At 38.6% G+C, this 17,019-nt stretch overlaps 1 protein-coding gene across 1 annotated transcript in view; it reads left to right on the top strand.

The window, feature by feature from the left end:
- The first annotated feature begins 545 nt into the window (after positions 1 to 545).
- Positions 546 to 17,019, top strand: part of LOC123971540 (pleckstrin homology domain-containing family A member 3-like) — a 28,971-nt gene continuing 12,497 nt past the window's right edge. Inside the window, exons 1-8 of the mRNA XM_046050423.1 lie at positions 546 to 653; positions 1,163 to 1,246; positions 4,222 to 4,256; positions 4,762 to 4,847; positions 5,608 to 5,653; positions 5,831 to 5,942; positions 6,036 to 6,172; positions 6,888 to 6,954. Of these exons, the coding sequence (XP_045906379.1) occupies positions 1,192 to 1,246; positions 4,222 to 4,256; positions 4,762 to 4,847; positions 5,608 to 5,653; positions 5,831 to 5,942; positions 6,036 to 6,172; positions 6,888 to 6,954 (538 nt within the window). The 5' untranslated portion in view covers positions 546 to 653; positions 1,163 to 1,191. The remainder of the gene's footprint in view (positions 654 to 1,162; positions 1,247 to 4,221; positions 4,257 to 4,761; positions 4,848 to 5,607; positions 5,654 to 5,830; positions 5,943 to 6,035; positions 6,173 to 6,887; positions 6,955 to 17,019) is intronic.

Below are 17,019 nucleotides of genomic sequence, written 5' to 3'. Positions count from 1 at the left end.
CCCTGTAGTGTTTGTGTTCTTCTTGGATGTTGACAAAGGTCCATTTGGGGTATCCACAGGCTGTAAGTGTCCCCTTCACGTGGTTCTGTTCCTGGTCTCATGCTTGGGCACTTGTTGGTATGTTGTCAACTCGGTGGTGCATGGTTCTGATGAGCCCTAGCTTATGTTCCAGTGTGTGGTGGGAATCAAAAAGTAGGTATTGTAAGTAGGTACAATGTGTGGGTTTCCTGTACACTTCAATATACAGGCTCCCCCTCAAGGGGTTAAAAAGACCAAAGTCACACATTAACCAAAACAAACTAACTGCTGTCTTTAAATACTGAGGGGTAGTTAACAGTGAATTATATTTTATAAGCTCATCATAAGTTCTGTATGTAAAATATTAGCCAAATAAGCAAAGTAACCTGCCCAGACCAACCACAATTTAATAAAAGTCATTGTAACGATCCAGTTTTAATGTGTGTGTCAGCATCTTTAGGGGGTATTAACGTGCACGTCTAGAGTCAGCAACTTAGCAAACACAATACCTCCCCCTCTCCTCTCTGCAGGTTACTCTCATTGGAAAGGCCAGGTGTTGACGGCAGATGAACTCCATGTTCTTTATGAAGGAATCAAACTGAACAACGTGCACCAGTATGATTATGTTTTAACAGGTGAGTAACAAAGTTTTATTCACCACTTTTCCACTGCTGTAGATGGAGTACTCCACCACAGTTCTTCATGCTAAGGCCAGGTTTTTATGTTTTAGATTTTTGAGTGAATCCTCCATTAATAATGTTCCCTCCAGTCTCCTTTTCCCTCTCTTGACATTCACTACTTGTGTGCAATTTGTAGCTGGATTTTGTCCCACCAACCTTGAACATAAATCACAGTGAAAATGAACTTAAATGTGTAACCAAACCTGTCATTTAACAAAACTTGGCATTAAGTTACACTGCACTGATATGCATAACCCCTGCCTCATCAGTAAACACTGAATTTGCATATGTATACCTGAGTGGCCCTTTTTATCCATATTGCTTCAGTCATGTGACACGCAGAGCAGTCACCTCCAGTACACTAAAGCTGCTTTACTGAAAACTTTAAACAGAAGACATTTAATAAGAGTACAAGAACATGATGATCATAATAATGTTTGTATCTGTGTGTGTGTTGCGTTCAGGGTATACCAGAGATACATCCTTCTTGGAGATGGTAGTGGACATTGTTCAGGAACTAAAGAGAGCCAACCCTAATCTGGTGTATGGTAAGTAACCACATGGTTTTATTTATTATAGAGGTTTGTTTTACACTAAAGACAACGTACAGCACTTTCAAGGAAAACAGAAGTAAAACATGAATTATTGTTTTTCTGATTACTGAAGTTAATTTGTTTTAGCATTCAGTTGTTGGAGATCTGTAACTTACTGCCTTTGAGTACTGTACTGATACACAAGAATTAAATGCATCTTCTGTTGTTTATTCCCACTTTGAGTTACCTTTAGGGTAATTCTTTCTTAAGGTCAATTGATGCAGTTTGGGTAATGTCCATTCTGTGTTGGATTAATTTAAATATCAGTTGTGTGTAAAAGTTTTTCTAACATTGAGTGATGTCCAGTTTTTGGCCTCTTCTAACGTTACTCAGTTTTTACTGCGGTATGAAGCATAAGCAGCAAATTTTTCACCATAATGTTGAATTTATGTGCTATGAATGCTTTATATTTAGGCTACTGCTGCTGCTGGAAACAGGGATGATGAGAGAGAGAGCTTTGCTATGAGCTAAAAGAGGTTAAAAATACTGCTGAACTCATTCGGTAAGGAAGGGGGGGGAAAATCCCTTAACAGGATCAAATTAACAGTTAATATTTGAAACATTGTGAGTGGCAACACAGCAAACTAAGTCATTATATCAACACATTAACTAGCTTTATGGAGAGAAGATCTAGTTCTCACTTCAGACAACTCTCAGGACATCTCTCTCTCTCTCGCCAGGAGGATTTTCATCTCATGTTGCAGGAATCCGTTTCATTCAGATCAAATCAAGGCTGTTGCATCTTGGCCTGAAGACTCTTTGTTAGCGGATATTGTGAATCCCTACTGCCACTGTTCAAAATAATAAGCAACCAGAGGGTGACATGCATAATGTGTTGTTTGCCAAAGTACTTTTAGATGTGGACAGAAAGTGCTGTGTTACAGGATACTGTTCAGTAACTGTGATGTTACATAAATTGCTGGTGCCATGTTGTGATGAAAGGATGTAATTTACCTTTCTGTTGGTCCTACGTGTCCTAATCTGGGTTTACATTCAGAATCAGAATTGGGTTAATCTACTTAATAAAAGTAGGTTTTCACATTGAAGGAAAGGATTTGTTTTGTTATGTTTGCTGTGTAATGATAAAAATAGTAAGAGAAAATAAAAAAAGATTTCTATAACAAGTACTACAAAGCTCAAGAAGTATAAATTAAAAAAAATAAAACTTGACAATAAAAATATGAAGAAAAAACATTATAAATATGAATATATAATAAATATAAAACATATAATTGTAACGCAGGATAGCATTGATAAAAGAAGAGAGCAGGAGTTCTCTAGTTAGCAGCTCTCACTGTAAACATATCTGTGGCTGTGTTGTACTCTGGTCTTGACTTAGGCCTGTTGTACCGTTGAAGTACTGAAAGATAACACTGGCTGCTGAATCCTTAGTTTTGTTTACTTGTTTTTTGATCAAGTATTTCCTGATTTAACCATCATTATGTAAATTTTATACTGCATTTACAAAAATATCTCACACAACTGTTTGTGGTAAGAAACTTTATTTGAAAGGATTGTTCCTGTAGAGGGGGTGTTGCAGACAGGTGTTTTGGTATTGGTGGCGCTGATATCGTAATATTTGTAAATATATCCAGGTGCAGCTAGTGAGGCAGCTTTTGGTGGAGAAAGCCTCTTCCATCGCTTACGATGGATTTTTTCTGTTTGATGGTGGAGGTTGTCTAGATAGGCAGGCTTTACCAGCAAAAGCTGGTGCTTACGTTGATGTGTTGTAAATTTGAATGTTTTTCTGCTATCTTTATTGAGATGTGTATATATAAATTATATACATAAATATATATATATATATATATATATATATATATTTTAAATTATTGAGAGCAAATGACTGTTGGTGTTGGCAAGGTGGAACTCGTAGTAACAAACAGATAATCATCAGCCGACTCTGCACTTCCCCTCAGCTCTGCGGAGCATTTTAGTGTCTTTCAGATCATTGTTTTGGTTGTATAGCCTGCAAATTTACTGTTAATCTTGTTTCCAGCAGCAGCAGGCACTCAGGCTGATAAACTCTACCTGCCCGTCACCACAAAGCAGACAGAAAAAGTTAGCTGGTGGTAACAAAAAGGTGCATTTAGCAGCTAAAGAGCCAGATATTTTACTCAGGAGTTGGTGAAGAGTAGCGTTGCAGGCAGTGGTATGAAAATTAAGTTATCATACCATGAAAGATTTTTTTTACACATACTTACATTAAAAAAGGTTTCAAGTTTTTTCAGGACATAAGCATTTTTGAATTTAAATTAAAGTGTTTGTTCTACCAAAAAAAACCTTTTTGTTTCAGGGTCATTGTAACTGATAATAATGTAACTGATAAATAATAATAATAATAATTGTCTAATACTGTAAAGGTGGACAGAGACACAACCCCAAATAAATATTACTCCATACTGTATCTGCTCAATTGTAAATTAGCAACGCGTTGCCATATTAACTTTAAAAGCTATAAATTGTATATGTATATGTCATGTTATGGCCAAATAATCAATGAATGCAGGCTTAAGTTCATTGTTGCTGATATTTGAACATCCAGTACAATTTAATGTTATTTATTGTGGTCACTTGTGTGAGGGAATAAGGAAATCATGATTTACAGTCCAGCTCCACCCTCAGGGCAGATTTTACATTTGTATCTTGGGTGTAATAAAAAACAAAAGATAATATGTTGGTCGTTTCCCTCTGGCACTTTCGTATTGTGAGATGTAATGAACAACCTCCAAGAGGCACGAGCTGGGCATTTAAGACTTCTCTTTTTAAGAGATTATAGGCTTTTATAAATGAATAATAGATGTTTTTCTGGCTTGGATGTGTTTTACGTCTCCAAATCCAGTGTCATGCCCCCCGTCACTGCAGTATTTATGTGATGTGATGATTACAGGTCTGCGCTGGGTGTCTGACTGATTCTTTTATTATTTCAGTATGTGACCCCGTCCTCGGCGATCATGGATCTATGGTGAGATTGGTGGCATTTTTATGTGCAGTTGTTTGTGTGTCTGCAGCTACGTGTGTGTTAATGTCTGTAGTTAATGTGTGTGGGAGGATTTGCGTGTTCGTCCCTGTGTGTTTTTATCTGTATATATTATATATATGTGTGTTTGTGTGTTCTGGGGGGGTGTCACAAGGCTCATTTCTCAGTGACAGAGGGATTATTGCGATCTGCCAGAACTACATATACACAATGACTCACTCTGCTGTGTGTGTGTGTGTGTGTGTGTGTGTGTGTGTGTGTGTTGTGTATATATTACGTTGTGCAGACGTGCATTTTCAGGGATTAAGATCATATTCTGTCAGTTAGCGTTCATAATTTAAAACCGTCAAAACAAAGATCAGAGGAAAGCTTTGATGAAACTGAGCCTACACATGTGTGTCTGTGTGTGTGAAGTCCTTTCTTTATTGCAGGATTTATGTGTTTTCATTGGTGTTATGTGACTCTCTAACCTGTGTGTTTCGTTCCACAGTACGTTCCTCAGAATCTTTATCCGGTCTACAAGAACAAGGTGGTTCCTGTTGCCGACATTATTACTCCTAACCAGTTTGAGGCTGAGTGAGTACAATTATCTTTTTTTTTTTAATGTGCTAAATCATATTGATGTAATTCTTAAATCCAATAAATCTAGCATAAGATTTCTGTAATTGTATCGGGTGTGTGATTTTCCGCTCAAAATAAACATACTTAACGTAGTTTGAATTACCTTAAACCTTGAGTTTGTAACTGTGTGAGTAGCTTAGCGAACACCATCTTTATGTAATACCACTCATGCTGTTATCTAATGCCCTCATTTTGCTGTGCTACAAATTTGGGAAAGAATTAACTGAAAATAAGCCTCAGCTCCCCTCTTATCGTTCTTGTTTTACCCTTTTAAGTCACGATTTATGTTTTCAAAACTGTGTGGGAATAGATCACACATAGTCGTGTTGAAACTATTTAAGTTGAGACACTGTGTTTTTTTTATGGCAAATATAGCTTCCAGGTGCATCAGTAAACAATGGATTGGATGTTTTTTTTGCTTACATTGACTAAATGGCTGCATCTATGAAAACCACAAACATTATGAAGAGATAATTGTTTCAACGCCGTATCGTTTCACCTTCACTGTCATGTACCTCCGCCTAGTGGTGTTTCTGTGTCACTGCAGAATCACATTTAAAGTTTTTCTATATAACTCAATAAGTTTTGTGGATGTTGACCTTTGTTGCACTTGTGTGTTTCAAGGTTTTAATAATAAGTCGTCTTTAACTTAATTTCCAGTGTTTGTGTTGTAATGCTATTGACATAATGGTAATTTGTTTGCTTGTTTTTTTAGATTATTGACAGGAAAAAACATCAGCACAGAGAAAGATGCTGTAGAGGTAATAGATGAGTCCCTATCTAATCCTTCTTTACTTTCTTGCATACTTTTTTAAATTAAAAAACAGAATAAGCTATTGAAGTATTTTGACATCTTACTTTGCTTGAATTTGCTTACTTTATACACTTATTGCTGACGAGATACATACACCAATATCTCAATCACTGACTGTCTGTAGGTTATGGACCTTCTCCATGCTATGGGCCCAGACACAGTGGTCATCACTTCCTCTGATCTGCCCTCCAGACTGGGAGACCGCTTCCTTGTGTCGCTGGGAAGCCAGCGCCATGGTAGGCGACGTATGCACATGCGTGATTGTATGTATATACTTGCAGGCTAACCAAAATGAACCGTTAAACATGTGTCTTTGCTGTGTTGTTCAGTTCGCCCCGATGGCAGCAGGACGACGCAGAGAGTTCGAATAGAAGTTCCTAAAGTGGACGCCGTCTTTGTAGGAACTGGAGATTTGTTTGCTGCAATGCTGCTAGCGTGGACACACCACTATCCCAATGATCTAAAGGTACAAAACACCATTGCTTGGATTTTACTGTGGCTTTTTTTGCGCACCAATGGTAGTCGATTAAAAAAAACAACCAACATGTGAACAGAAACATATGGCTGACATAGCTCAAATACAGCATTTTATTAAAATTCAGAGCTAAGGTTAGTGCTGTCAGAACCATGGACGACTTTGGGAGGTATGACATGAAGGAGACACCTGCTTTATAAAGATGTGTGAGCGGGAAGGGCATTAAAGTCTTGGGTAGACAGAGGGGATTCTCTGTTTTAATGCAGACCAGAAATGATGATGGGAGAGACGCTGCTGGAGTGAATTTGCTTACAGGAGGTGCGCTTCAGTAGTAAACACTGCACGCAGTGGTCATTGTTGAAAATCTATCCGACACCAAAACAACACACAACAATTCCATATACAAAACAACACGTGAGAGACTTAACTTGTGAGATAATAAACACATCATGTTATTAGTTGAGAGAAGATAAAGTCAGACACACATTTAAAAAGACAAACAACGGGACATGAGATTTTTTTATTTTACTGATGTATTTCTAATATCATTCATTGGAGTCTTTTGTTACTTCTGGGCCCAACACCCCAGTAATTTGAACACTGAAAATAACACACGCTACCCCAGTGACCTACAGGCAAGGACGCACATATATGCAGAGTCATAAAACATAATAATTACCTTATTTTCACTCTCTCTCTCTTTCAGATGGCCTGTGAGAAGACGTTTTCAGTGATGCACCATGTTATCCAGAGGACCATTTCGTATGCTCACGGTAAGAAAAGTAGGGCTTGTTATCAATGCCTGAAGCTGTGAGACGGCTCAAATCTATTCTGTTTTTTACCTTAGAGACAAACAAAAACACCAACAAGCCCGACAGGAGAACAAAAATCTGATTTCTATTGCAACTTAATCATGCATTTGATGCAATCAAACATCCACAGTCCACAATCCACAGTTTTGTAGGTTATTGACAAAATAAATAATATAATCACAATGGACAGTAACACTGGGGCTTTATATGATGGTCCTCGGTCAATGGTCTTTTTGTTCCCTGTCTGTATGTTGTAAATGTCTTAGGTATATCTTCAATGACTGTTCAAGGACCCCAGTTTCTCTTTGAGGTTTTCTGGCTTCACTATCACTTTTATTTCCCCTGCCTGTCACGTTGGGCGAGGGATGATTGCGATCACAATTGCGTAACACTATGAGGGTTATATTTTTAGATGCAAAGCACCAAATAAAACTGACTTGTAACTTACATTTAGCAGGCTGCAGATTTTCTACAAAGGGTTATCAAACCGGTTCTTCACATGTCAACCTGCAGTAAAAGAAAGGCCCAGCAGCTGCAGCTTAGACCTACAGATATGTTGACTTTGCCACATTCAGACAAGAAAATAAATAGCTTTCCATTTTAACACCAAATGCAGATAAGAAGTATTTTTAAAGTTTTTACATTTTACAGTGGAAGAGAAGATGATGACGCTCAGAAATCTCTGAACTCTGTACTCATTTTATATTGCCAAAAAGAAAAACTATAGTTGTAAGAATCATTTCCTGCTGCCTGCCAAAAGTTTATATCTGCAGGTCACAACTTCTGCTGCGGTTACTTTTATTGGCTGTAGGTTATTCAGGTTTGTCTGGTCCGAGCTGGCTGAGCCTGGTTTAGGTTGCAAACTATTATTACATTAAAAAAATGTTTAACGTTGCTTTAAAATAAATGTTTATCTTTGTTCGTCTCTGCATTTCTGTCTGCCCACTCCCCCTACCTACCCCTCTCTCTGTCTCAGAGTTAGCAGGTCCTGGTCGGAGGCCCAGTCCGCCCCAGCTTGAGCTGAGGATGGTTCAAAGTAAAGCTGACATAGAAGACCCTGCTATAGTTACGGAGGCCACAGTCATATCCTAACATTACCCACCCATAAGACTCATACTAACCTTGTCCTCTTCACCTATAAATCTCTCAAATCCAGTAACTCGGTAAATCTCTCACAACTGTAAACCGTGACTTCAACAACTCATCATCCAGACTCCTTAAACCCCCTTAGTATTGTAAACCCTTTAGTCCGTTTACCCTGAACCTTTGATCCGTTAAAGTCCTCAGTGTCCTGACCCCTTAACCTGTAACTCCTACACCCTTTACCCAAACCCTGTTTTAGAAATAGAGCCATGGATAGACTGAATGTTTGATCAGGTTGGACCAAACAGGTCACACAGCTAAGGTTTACAAGATACAACTTAGTTCCACTAGCATAACACATTATATGCCAAATCTAAAGGTTAAAAAACAAACTAAGACAAAATATGAGGGTAACTGAAAACACATTCAGGGTTTATAGTCATCAGCATGGCAGAGAAATTGTTTTGGGGCTGTTAAAGTCAGACTTGGGAAAAGGTGATGTTATTTGTTATAGCATAACTTAGAGCAGGTTTTTGTTCTTGGAGAAACACTAGGGGACTAGAGAAGGTCTAACCTTTTTAGATAAAGACACATCACACGTCGCTGAAAAGCAGTTTTTTGCTTCCGTCTTTGGGCTACCCACCCAACAGTGATGTCACTGTGTACTGACACACGCAGGAGTACAGATCCACATCACTGCAGTGAGGTGAGAAATCAAACCACTGTAAGTCAGCAAAAATGGTTTTGTTATATGGCACTAAGACACCAGAGCCACAAAATCTAAGTTCTGATATAGCAACATGCAGTATGTCCCCCTCCCAAAAATGTCTGCTGAATTATCTCCAAAACTCTACCTCTAAAATATTAAATATAAACTTGCCTACCTTATTGCTCTATTACTGCCACTCCACTCAAATGACTTAGAGTTGCACTCATGTGGTCGGTCCTCCACACCACTTGCCAAGTAGCAGGATTGCAGCACTAACATTGGTGGTACTGTAAAACTATACTGATCAAACACTGTATATCTATGGCTCTGCCCTCACTTATTTCAACCCCTCCCCATCTTACAGCAGTGATGTAATGGTGACCAAGTCTAACCCCTGAGACCCCTTGAAAATATAACAAAGGAAAAAAAAACGCACAATGTATAGTTGATGTATAGATGTTGTACTATAACTGTATTGGACCATCTGTATGATATCTTCTATCTGATCTGTCTCTTGGACCATTGTGTTGATGCTACTGTACTATAGACCACATGCACTACAATATCACCCAAACCAGAGACATTTGGGCTGGTTCTGGCACTCCTGGAGGCTCCAGTGGCTCCAGTCGTTGTCACATGTTAGTAATAGCTAACTGTCAAATAGTCATGTAGTTTAACCTCTTTCATCTCAACACTAAGAAAAATGGGCAACCTGAGCTATCCGAGCCGTCACTGGCCAGTTTTACTTGTGCTACACCAATCAGAAATCGGCTACCTCGGTGCCAGAACCAACCCACATCATGCCGGACGTTTCCCGGTCCAGCTCTGGCCCAGAACCATATATCTGTGTGAGTTGTGCCACTGAATTTACTGGAGGCCTCAAGAAGTTGTAAAAGGAGTCCTCATCACAGCAGGAGACCCCCCAAATCCAATCTTATACCCCCAGTAGCTAGCTAGCTGCTAAACTAGCTAACTTAACAGGACAGGAATCAAGAAGGAAAGAGGCGAGGAGAACTTGACATGCGACAGTGGTCATGAGCCGGTTTCAAACCAATGATGTCGCGAGAACTTGGCACGTGCCTTAGCCCGCTGAGCTACCAGGGCACCACAGGAGATGAGATTTTAATGAGATTTTAACATATTGAAGTTACATCGGGATCTTTTTTTTTTTTCTCTCCCCCCTCTGTCGTTGCTTCCTGTTTTGAATGTTCAGTAATCGTTTAACAACAGGAAGATCAAACTTTAGCTGACTCAAAAGCATACAGTTTTGGAAAGTGTAAACCAAATAACCCGGAGGCTTAAAAAAAGAAAAATCCAGACGCCGTCAGTGTCCCACCTGAGCTGGATGTAAGGTTCTGGGCAGGCCAGTGTAATTCTGTACTGCTGTTGTTTCTCTATGGACTGTACTGTGATACTGCCTTAGGAACCTAACGTCATAACACCACAATACTGCTTACTGAGGGAGAGGGAGGAGGAGGGGGAAGGAAGGAAACATGAGATGTCTTAAACGTAGGTACTGTTTAACTACAAACTTCTGTTCAGGTGCACCTGAATTGAGAAAGAAATGAGATTGCATAGGCTTAGGTTTTCTATTTGACGCTATAATTTTTATTTTTATTTTTTAGGGCTACAAGTAAGGATTTTTCTTATCCATTAATGTGATTACATTTTTCTTTCAATTAATCGTTTAGTTTATGAAATTACAGTTCCCTCCAAATCCCTTGATTTTACTTTTCATCTAACAATTTTAAAACCTAAAGAACTTTTGCTTTATAAAAGATTTAAACAATTACTCAAAATGAAATACTAATTGATTTTATCATTTGAGCACTAAAAATTTTCCTTCTGTTTCTGCATCTTGACTTTAAAGACTAGAGACTCAAAGGTAATCTTAAAACACCTCTTGATGGAATGATAATGGGTGGAAAAAATGCACTCTCATTTTTAAAATTGCAAAAGTTAATATTAATTTTTGTACCAGTACAGTTGTATTGTGCCACTGTAGCACTGATTGTCATATCAAAAACAGGCTCCTCTGTCTGTGCGCTTGGCCACCCAGCTTTAAGCTCTGCTATAATCCACATGTGCACGATCCAATCCTCTGCTTCCTGCTAACAAACCAGTCAGCCGTATTATTGTGTCAAAATGTGTCTATCTGTTGTGTCTGTGCGTGTTGTGTGTGAGCGAGTGTATGTTCACGTGTATATAAATGTCCTTTATGGTCACAGGGTTTTGTGTGTATGTGTGCATGCATGTGAAATGACAGAGGAAATCCCCGAAAAGTAAAACTTAACAAAGCGGGGGGGGGGGGGTACAAAGGAGGTGGCGGGCAAAAGAAAACGACAGGAGTGGTGTACATGAGGAGGGGAGGGGAGGTATGTTCAAGAGGACAATCATTCAGTGATGTTACGCAGCGTTAGACGACTTCCTTTTCCCATATCTGCTAAACAAATACATTGTTTTTGTTCTGGACTTGATTAAAACGGGGGATTGAATCTTAAATGTTTCCTTGACTCCTCGCATCCCCTGTTTCTCTTCCTCCCCCTCCTCCCATCCACATGCAAATATATCTGTTCTTTAAACCTGTCCACCCGCCTCCCTGCAGTGCCAGTGGTTGTGTCTGTATCGCTAGTTTTTAAACCTTCGCCTCGCTATGTGTGTTTGTGTGTTAGATGGTTATCCTGTATGCCAACTTCCGCCAATCTCTCTGCTAGATAGTCACTACTGTCCCCGCCTCTGTTCCAGTGCTGGTCTCACCTCGCCTCTATCTCCACTAGCTTGCTGTGTCTTTTGTGATACAACTAAACTTCCCTGCACTTTTTTTTTTTTAAAAAGCTGCTGCTCACCGTGCTTTCAGTAACGCTTCCTCCATTCTCACTGCTGCTGCTGCCTTGTTTACCTTCACCGCATCCGATTCCTCCGCTAAACATCTGGATCGAGTTGCACCAGCTCTTCGTAAATCTTTCACTAAGATTGTGCAGAAAGTTCTCAAACTTGTGATGTACTAATTCGAGTTGCACCATTAGAGCTTCAGAAATGTATGTGGCTAGTTTAATCGGTAGCTGGGAAACATCTGTTGCTTTATCCAATCAAACGCTATGAAGACAGGAAGTCGCTGTACATGATGAGCTTTAACATACTTTAACATACATAAAATGATGTTCTTAAATTTTACAAATAGCAGTAGGATCTCACAAGAACACAATAATCTTCTGCAGAAGTTGGAACAGTTTGGGCTCTCTATGCTTTTCTTTGATTTTTCTTTACTTTCACCAGAATCGGATTCTGACAGTTGGTGGGTTGTTCGGTCACTGTCAATCAAATCTGATCAAACCACACCCTCCTCAAGTCTTCAGCATTGAGATAAACTCTCAATAAATTATAGCTTAATGTTTGTTTTTTTTAACTTTACAAATATGTAAAGTTAATACTTAAGCTAACATAAATGACGTTATTTGGTCAATTGGCCAGATGTTATTGGCATAGTGTTAATACATTTTTGTGAGTTACTGGCTGTAAATATTTAGAGACTAGTTTGTGTGGTGCAACTCGTTTATGATAAGTAGTCAGAGCTTACAAACAGCTGGTGCAACTGGCTGCTGGTTACTGATGAACTAATGAACATGTTTGCCTTCGGGCCTGATCAAACAGGCTGTCTCATTGTCACCCAAAATATTTCATATTTGTTTCACGTGAAGTGATGACACATTTACTTGACTTCCACAATCCACCGCAACGGTAGTGCAACCTGAAAGACCTGATGATGGAGTTAGTATCCCTTTGTGGGCTATGTCGAAATTCCTGTGGCAGAAATAAAAAGTGGAATATATCGAAACAATTAGCCTACATACATATCCAGCAGAAACATGGGCATCCCACTGGAGTTCTCGTGTCTACCTGTCAAATGTAACGCCAGTGTTTCCTGTCATTTTATAACCAGTTCTCTCCACCAACTCCTGAGATTATGCTGCTAAATATTCAGCTTTCATTGGTCCCTTTTGTGCTGAGCAGGGAGCAGTTGAGCTACATACAATTTCAGGTAATCTGGTACTTTTAGGTTCTTCAGAGTTGGGATGTTAATTTTCAGTGTTAACTCTTTCACATTACATTTAATTCAATGGCAGTGTAAAGAGTATTTCTACGCTTTTAAGTCTGGTGTAAAGTGTGTGATTAATGCTTGTGATTAATACCCTCCACAAAGTAAACTGAACACAGCAGCCAAGTGGCGAAGTAGTGATTCAAACGATAACCAAACAGGACTCTAAAATCTAAATGTTTCACTCACATTTAAGAACAACTTGTAAAAGCAGCAGTGAAACTTGTCCTGTGTGATGAGGCCCTTCACCTCTCTGTTTGTCTGGTTGCAAGTGGCGCAGCCCTCCCACGTGGCTTTGCTTGATGTTCTTCGTTGTCCACGCTTGCCTCCCCCCTCATTTCACCCTACTCGCTGTACCTGTTGCGACCCCACTTCATCATCGCCTCTTTGGTTACAAAATGGCTGCCACTAAAAACTGCAACGGCACAACCGCCAGTGTCCGACCGTGCTCCCCTCCTCTCCTCCTGATCGGCAGTTTCATCTCCGCCAACTTGTTTTTCTGTCCTTGGTGGCCAAAACAAAAACGAGGAAATGTAATATTCATTGTTTGGTAACTGTTTTTAGTGATATGTTTTTGGAGCGTTACGAGTATTTTCTAACATGTTACAATAAAAGATTGTAGTGTACAAATTCACATTTATAATATATATATATATAGATATATATGAGAAATGTATGTTCTAATGCAATAAAGAGAGATTAAGAATTATGAAAACTGGATTGATTTATATAATTTTATTTACATTGGTTTCTTACATTGACTTGTTGTACTTTTAAGTTTATCCTCTGAAGAAGGAAACTACAATGAATCAACCTTTTTGTCCGTACAGGCACATAAACATTTAGTTTTCCACAACCAAACTTCACAACCGATCAGGTAGCCAGAATTCCCCAGAACATTATAAACATAAAGCCTACAAAGTGTCACCAAACAGATTAGTTAAGAGTCATGTTTCATGATTTGATTTCTTGACACATATGAAGCGGCTGAAGCCCTCTGCTGGGCATCTCCATGTCCTGGACGACGAACCACGTGTCTGTCTGATGGTGCCATGATTGTCGAGCCCTTTCAGCCACATACAGCTAGCTGGTCCTCCAACACTGCAATGCCAAAGTTGCTGCGGGAGTTCATCATGGGATTCACTGTGTGCCACTGTAGTAATACCACAATGGAAATGTTAATTACAAATAACAGCTTAACCTCCACACTGAGACATTTGTCACAAGCCACCAAAATTAATAATACATATTTTTCACCTTTTATGAATCAATATCACTGTTAAATTGTAGTTTCTGTAGGTTTTATTTGTAAAAATTCACTGTTAAAGCCTTGTTCTGTGTTTGTTTTGGCCCCGTTTAAGAACATTGGCTCTAAAATATATTATCAGCCTTAAAAGACTGATAATTTGTAATTTGTTTGTAATTGTAAAATGTAAATGGGTGCTCAGGTTATTATTATTAACCCCCTAAATTCTCAGAATTAATACCACGGTTTTGTCAGTTTGGTCCCAAAAATGTATTATAATGTATAAAGTATCAAAAGTACTCATTTAAAAAATATATAAAATTATGTTTTGTTACAAATAACACTACCCAACGGTATAATAAGTACAGCTGAAACGATTAATCAAAGAAATGAATGGCAACTATTTTGATAATTGTTTAAGAATTATTTCACCAAAAGCATTTCATGATTCAAGCTTTTACAAATGTGAAGATTTGCTGCTTTCAGTCAATTAATGAATCAGCTTTATTGCCAAGTAGTATAGTATTAAGTAGTAGTAAGTACAGTATAGAGGATAGTATAGTATAGAGGTGATAAGGTGCTTGACAAACATGCATGTATATATTTATGGAATAAACAGATGCAAGTAATAGGAATAATAGAACTATGTGTAATAGAAAAACAAAACAATGTGGCAGTTTAAACACTTGCATTACTCCGGATTTGTGTTGTCCAAACATATGGTGGAGAGGATTGTATTTATATAAATGAAGTACAATATATAAAAGGATAATAAAGAATGTGTTCAGTATGGCAGTTTGTGCAGTGATATTTACATCATATTTACATGTGGTGTAATGGAAAGAATAATCAGCAGATTAAATAATCATTAGTTGCAGTCCAAAATAAAATAAATCAAGATGCGGGCTCCACCTAGACCAAATGTAAAATCCTGCTTGAACATTACAGCATGAGTAACAATATTAGTATATTTGTGTTTAGTACTTTTCCTGATTAAACTTTGCAGTTCAGGGCTTTTACTTAACAGAGTACTTTTACTGTGTGGAATTGGTCCCTTTACTTAAATTAAGGATGTGAGTACTTCCTCCATCACTGGCAGTAGGAGTATAACCATAGACTGTATATAAAAATACATAAATAAAGATAATAAATATAATAATGTAATGAAGAATGTAACATGTCAAATGGCCCCAGCAGGCTTCCGTAGAAAAGCGCCGTTTTGTTGACATTTTTTCTTTCTCCAATCAGCTGACTGCTCCAACGTTTAGCTGTACAGTTTAGGAAAAGCTCAGCACAAACAAACCCTCAGCATGACGCTACCCTGCCATTCAACTCCCGTAAACCACAAACAGTTCGCACATTTTTAGAGAAGCAGCAGCTCCGTGTGATGATGATGATGATGATGATGATGAGGCGTTATTTTCTAACCCGCTTTCACTTCTGAGAGAGAGCGAGCTAAGCTAACGGCCGTAGCAGCTAACCACAGCGGGGAAGCTAACAGGCTAAATCAGCCGATGTTCAGTGAAACAATGGAGGGGATTTTATACAAATGGACGAATTACATGACAGGTGAGTCGTCTTAACATCTGTTTTATGCAACTTGTCTTTCTGACCAGCCGTGTTACACAGAGACTGGATGACGAGGGGCGGTGTTTGTGTTAGCTAATAATGCTAACAGCCTGTCAAACATCCTCTCTTACATTTACATTTCGCCCTCAACACCGTAGCTAACAGGCTAATATACGTATCATAAGGAAAAGACAGCCCTGTCACATCTGTGTTTTAACGGTGATTTAATTTATTCAAGCTATTAATAGAATATTTAGCCAGAAAATATAATCCTGATCAGCCTTAGCAGCCAGCACATGTTCGCTCGATGATCGTATCAGCATCAAACAGGCACAGCATAATTTAACTTTTGTTTATGTCAGTATATATTAAAACATTTATTATATTACAACATTTAGGACTCAATGGGTTTAGTACAGTTCATTTATTATTATTCCAAGTGGGACATGTTAAACGAAAAAACACAAAATAAAATGTGACCAGTACACTAGAAACACCATAAAACCTCTAAAATTCAAGGTTACCTGACAGGATTAAGAAAGGTGAATGCACAGGGAACAAAGGAGTATAGCTCCTATTGCACTTGAATTGTGTGTCTCTACATCTACGACCTGAGGGGAGGGTTTCAAACTCAGAATGAAGAAGATGGTGTGTGTGAAGTCTAATGTAGACAGTCAGGCGAGTCTGTGAGACACCTATAACCTAACCTAACCCAAGACGCCACCTTTACAATGTTGTTAAAGTTATGGTTATAGTCCCCGGTGTTCAGGATCATAGAAAACGTAAGAACAGATTCAAGGAAAGCCAAACAGACTGCATCAGAATGTTTCATCCAATTTCAGCTCACTATTAATGATTGTACTTCAATTCCTTTCAATGAAGGTCTGAGATGGTGGTTTGGATGATTTCCTTCTCAAATCGGTTATCACATTCTTGGTATTTGTGGCATGTAATTGTGCTTCTCACACTGAGGTTTATCCTATTCAATAAACTTGTATTATATATTTTATCTGCAGCTTTTGCAAATAATATGGCTCTGAGAGTAACGTGTTGTTGACAGGAGGACTGACGACAACTGTAGAGCCACATTATCTGCTGATACCACACAGTAACAGGGACTATTGTAGCATTTGACCTTAATGATGGCAGCACAGCGTGTCTATAAATAATAGTGGTAGAGGACAAAATATACACTGCTTCCCTCTTTAACTCTGCGAGTGATATGAAAGTCATGTGAGCAGTCAGCTCTATATGAAGTCAAAACTCAACTTTAATGGCACTTCACTGGGGAAGTTAGTCGTTGCATTTCCCTTTGACTCTACT

This window comes from Micropterus dolomieu, linkage group LG05 (genome assembly GCF_021292245.1).
Source record: "Micropterus dolomieu isolate WLL.071019.BEF.003 ecotype Adirondacks linkage group LG05, ASM2129224v1, whole genome shotgun sequence".
NCBI lineage: Eukaryota > Metazoa > Chordata > Actinopteri > Centrarchiformes > Centrarchidae > Micropterus > Micropterus dolomieu.
Note: the sequence above shows the minus strand (reverse complement) of the source record. Positions and strands in the feature narration are given on the sequence as shown.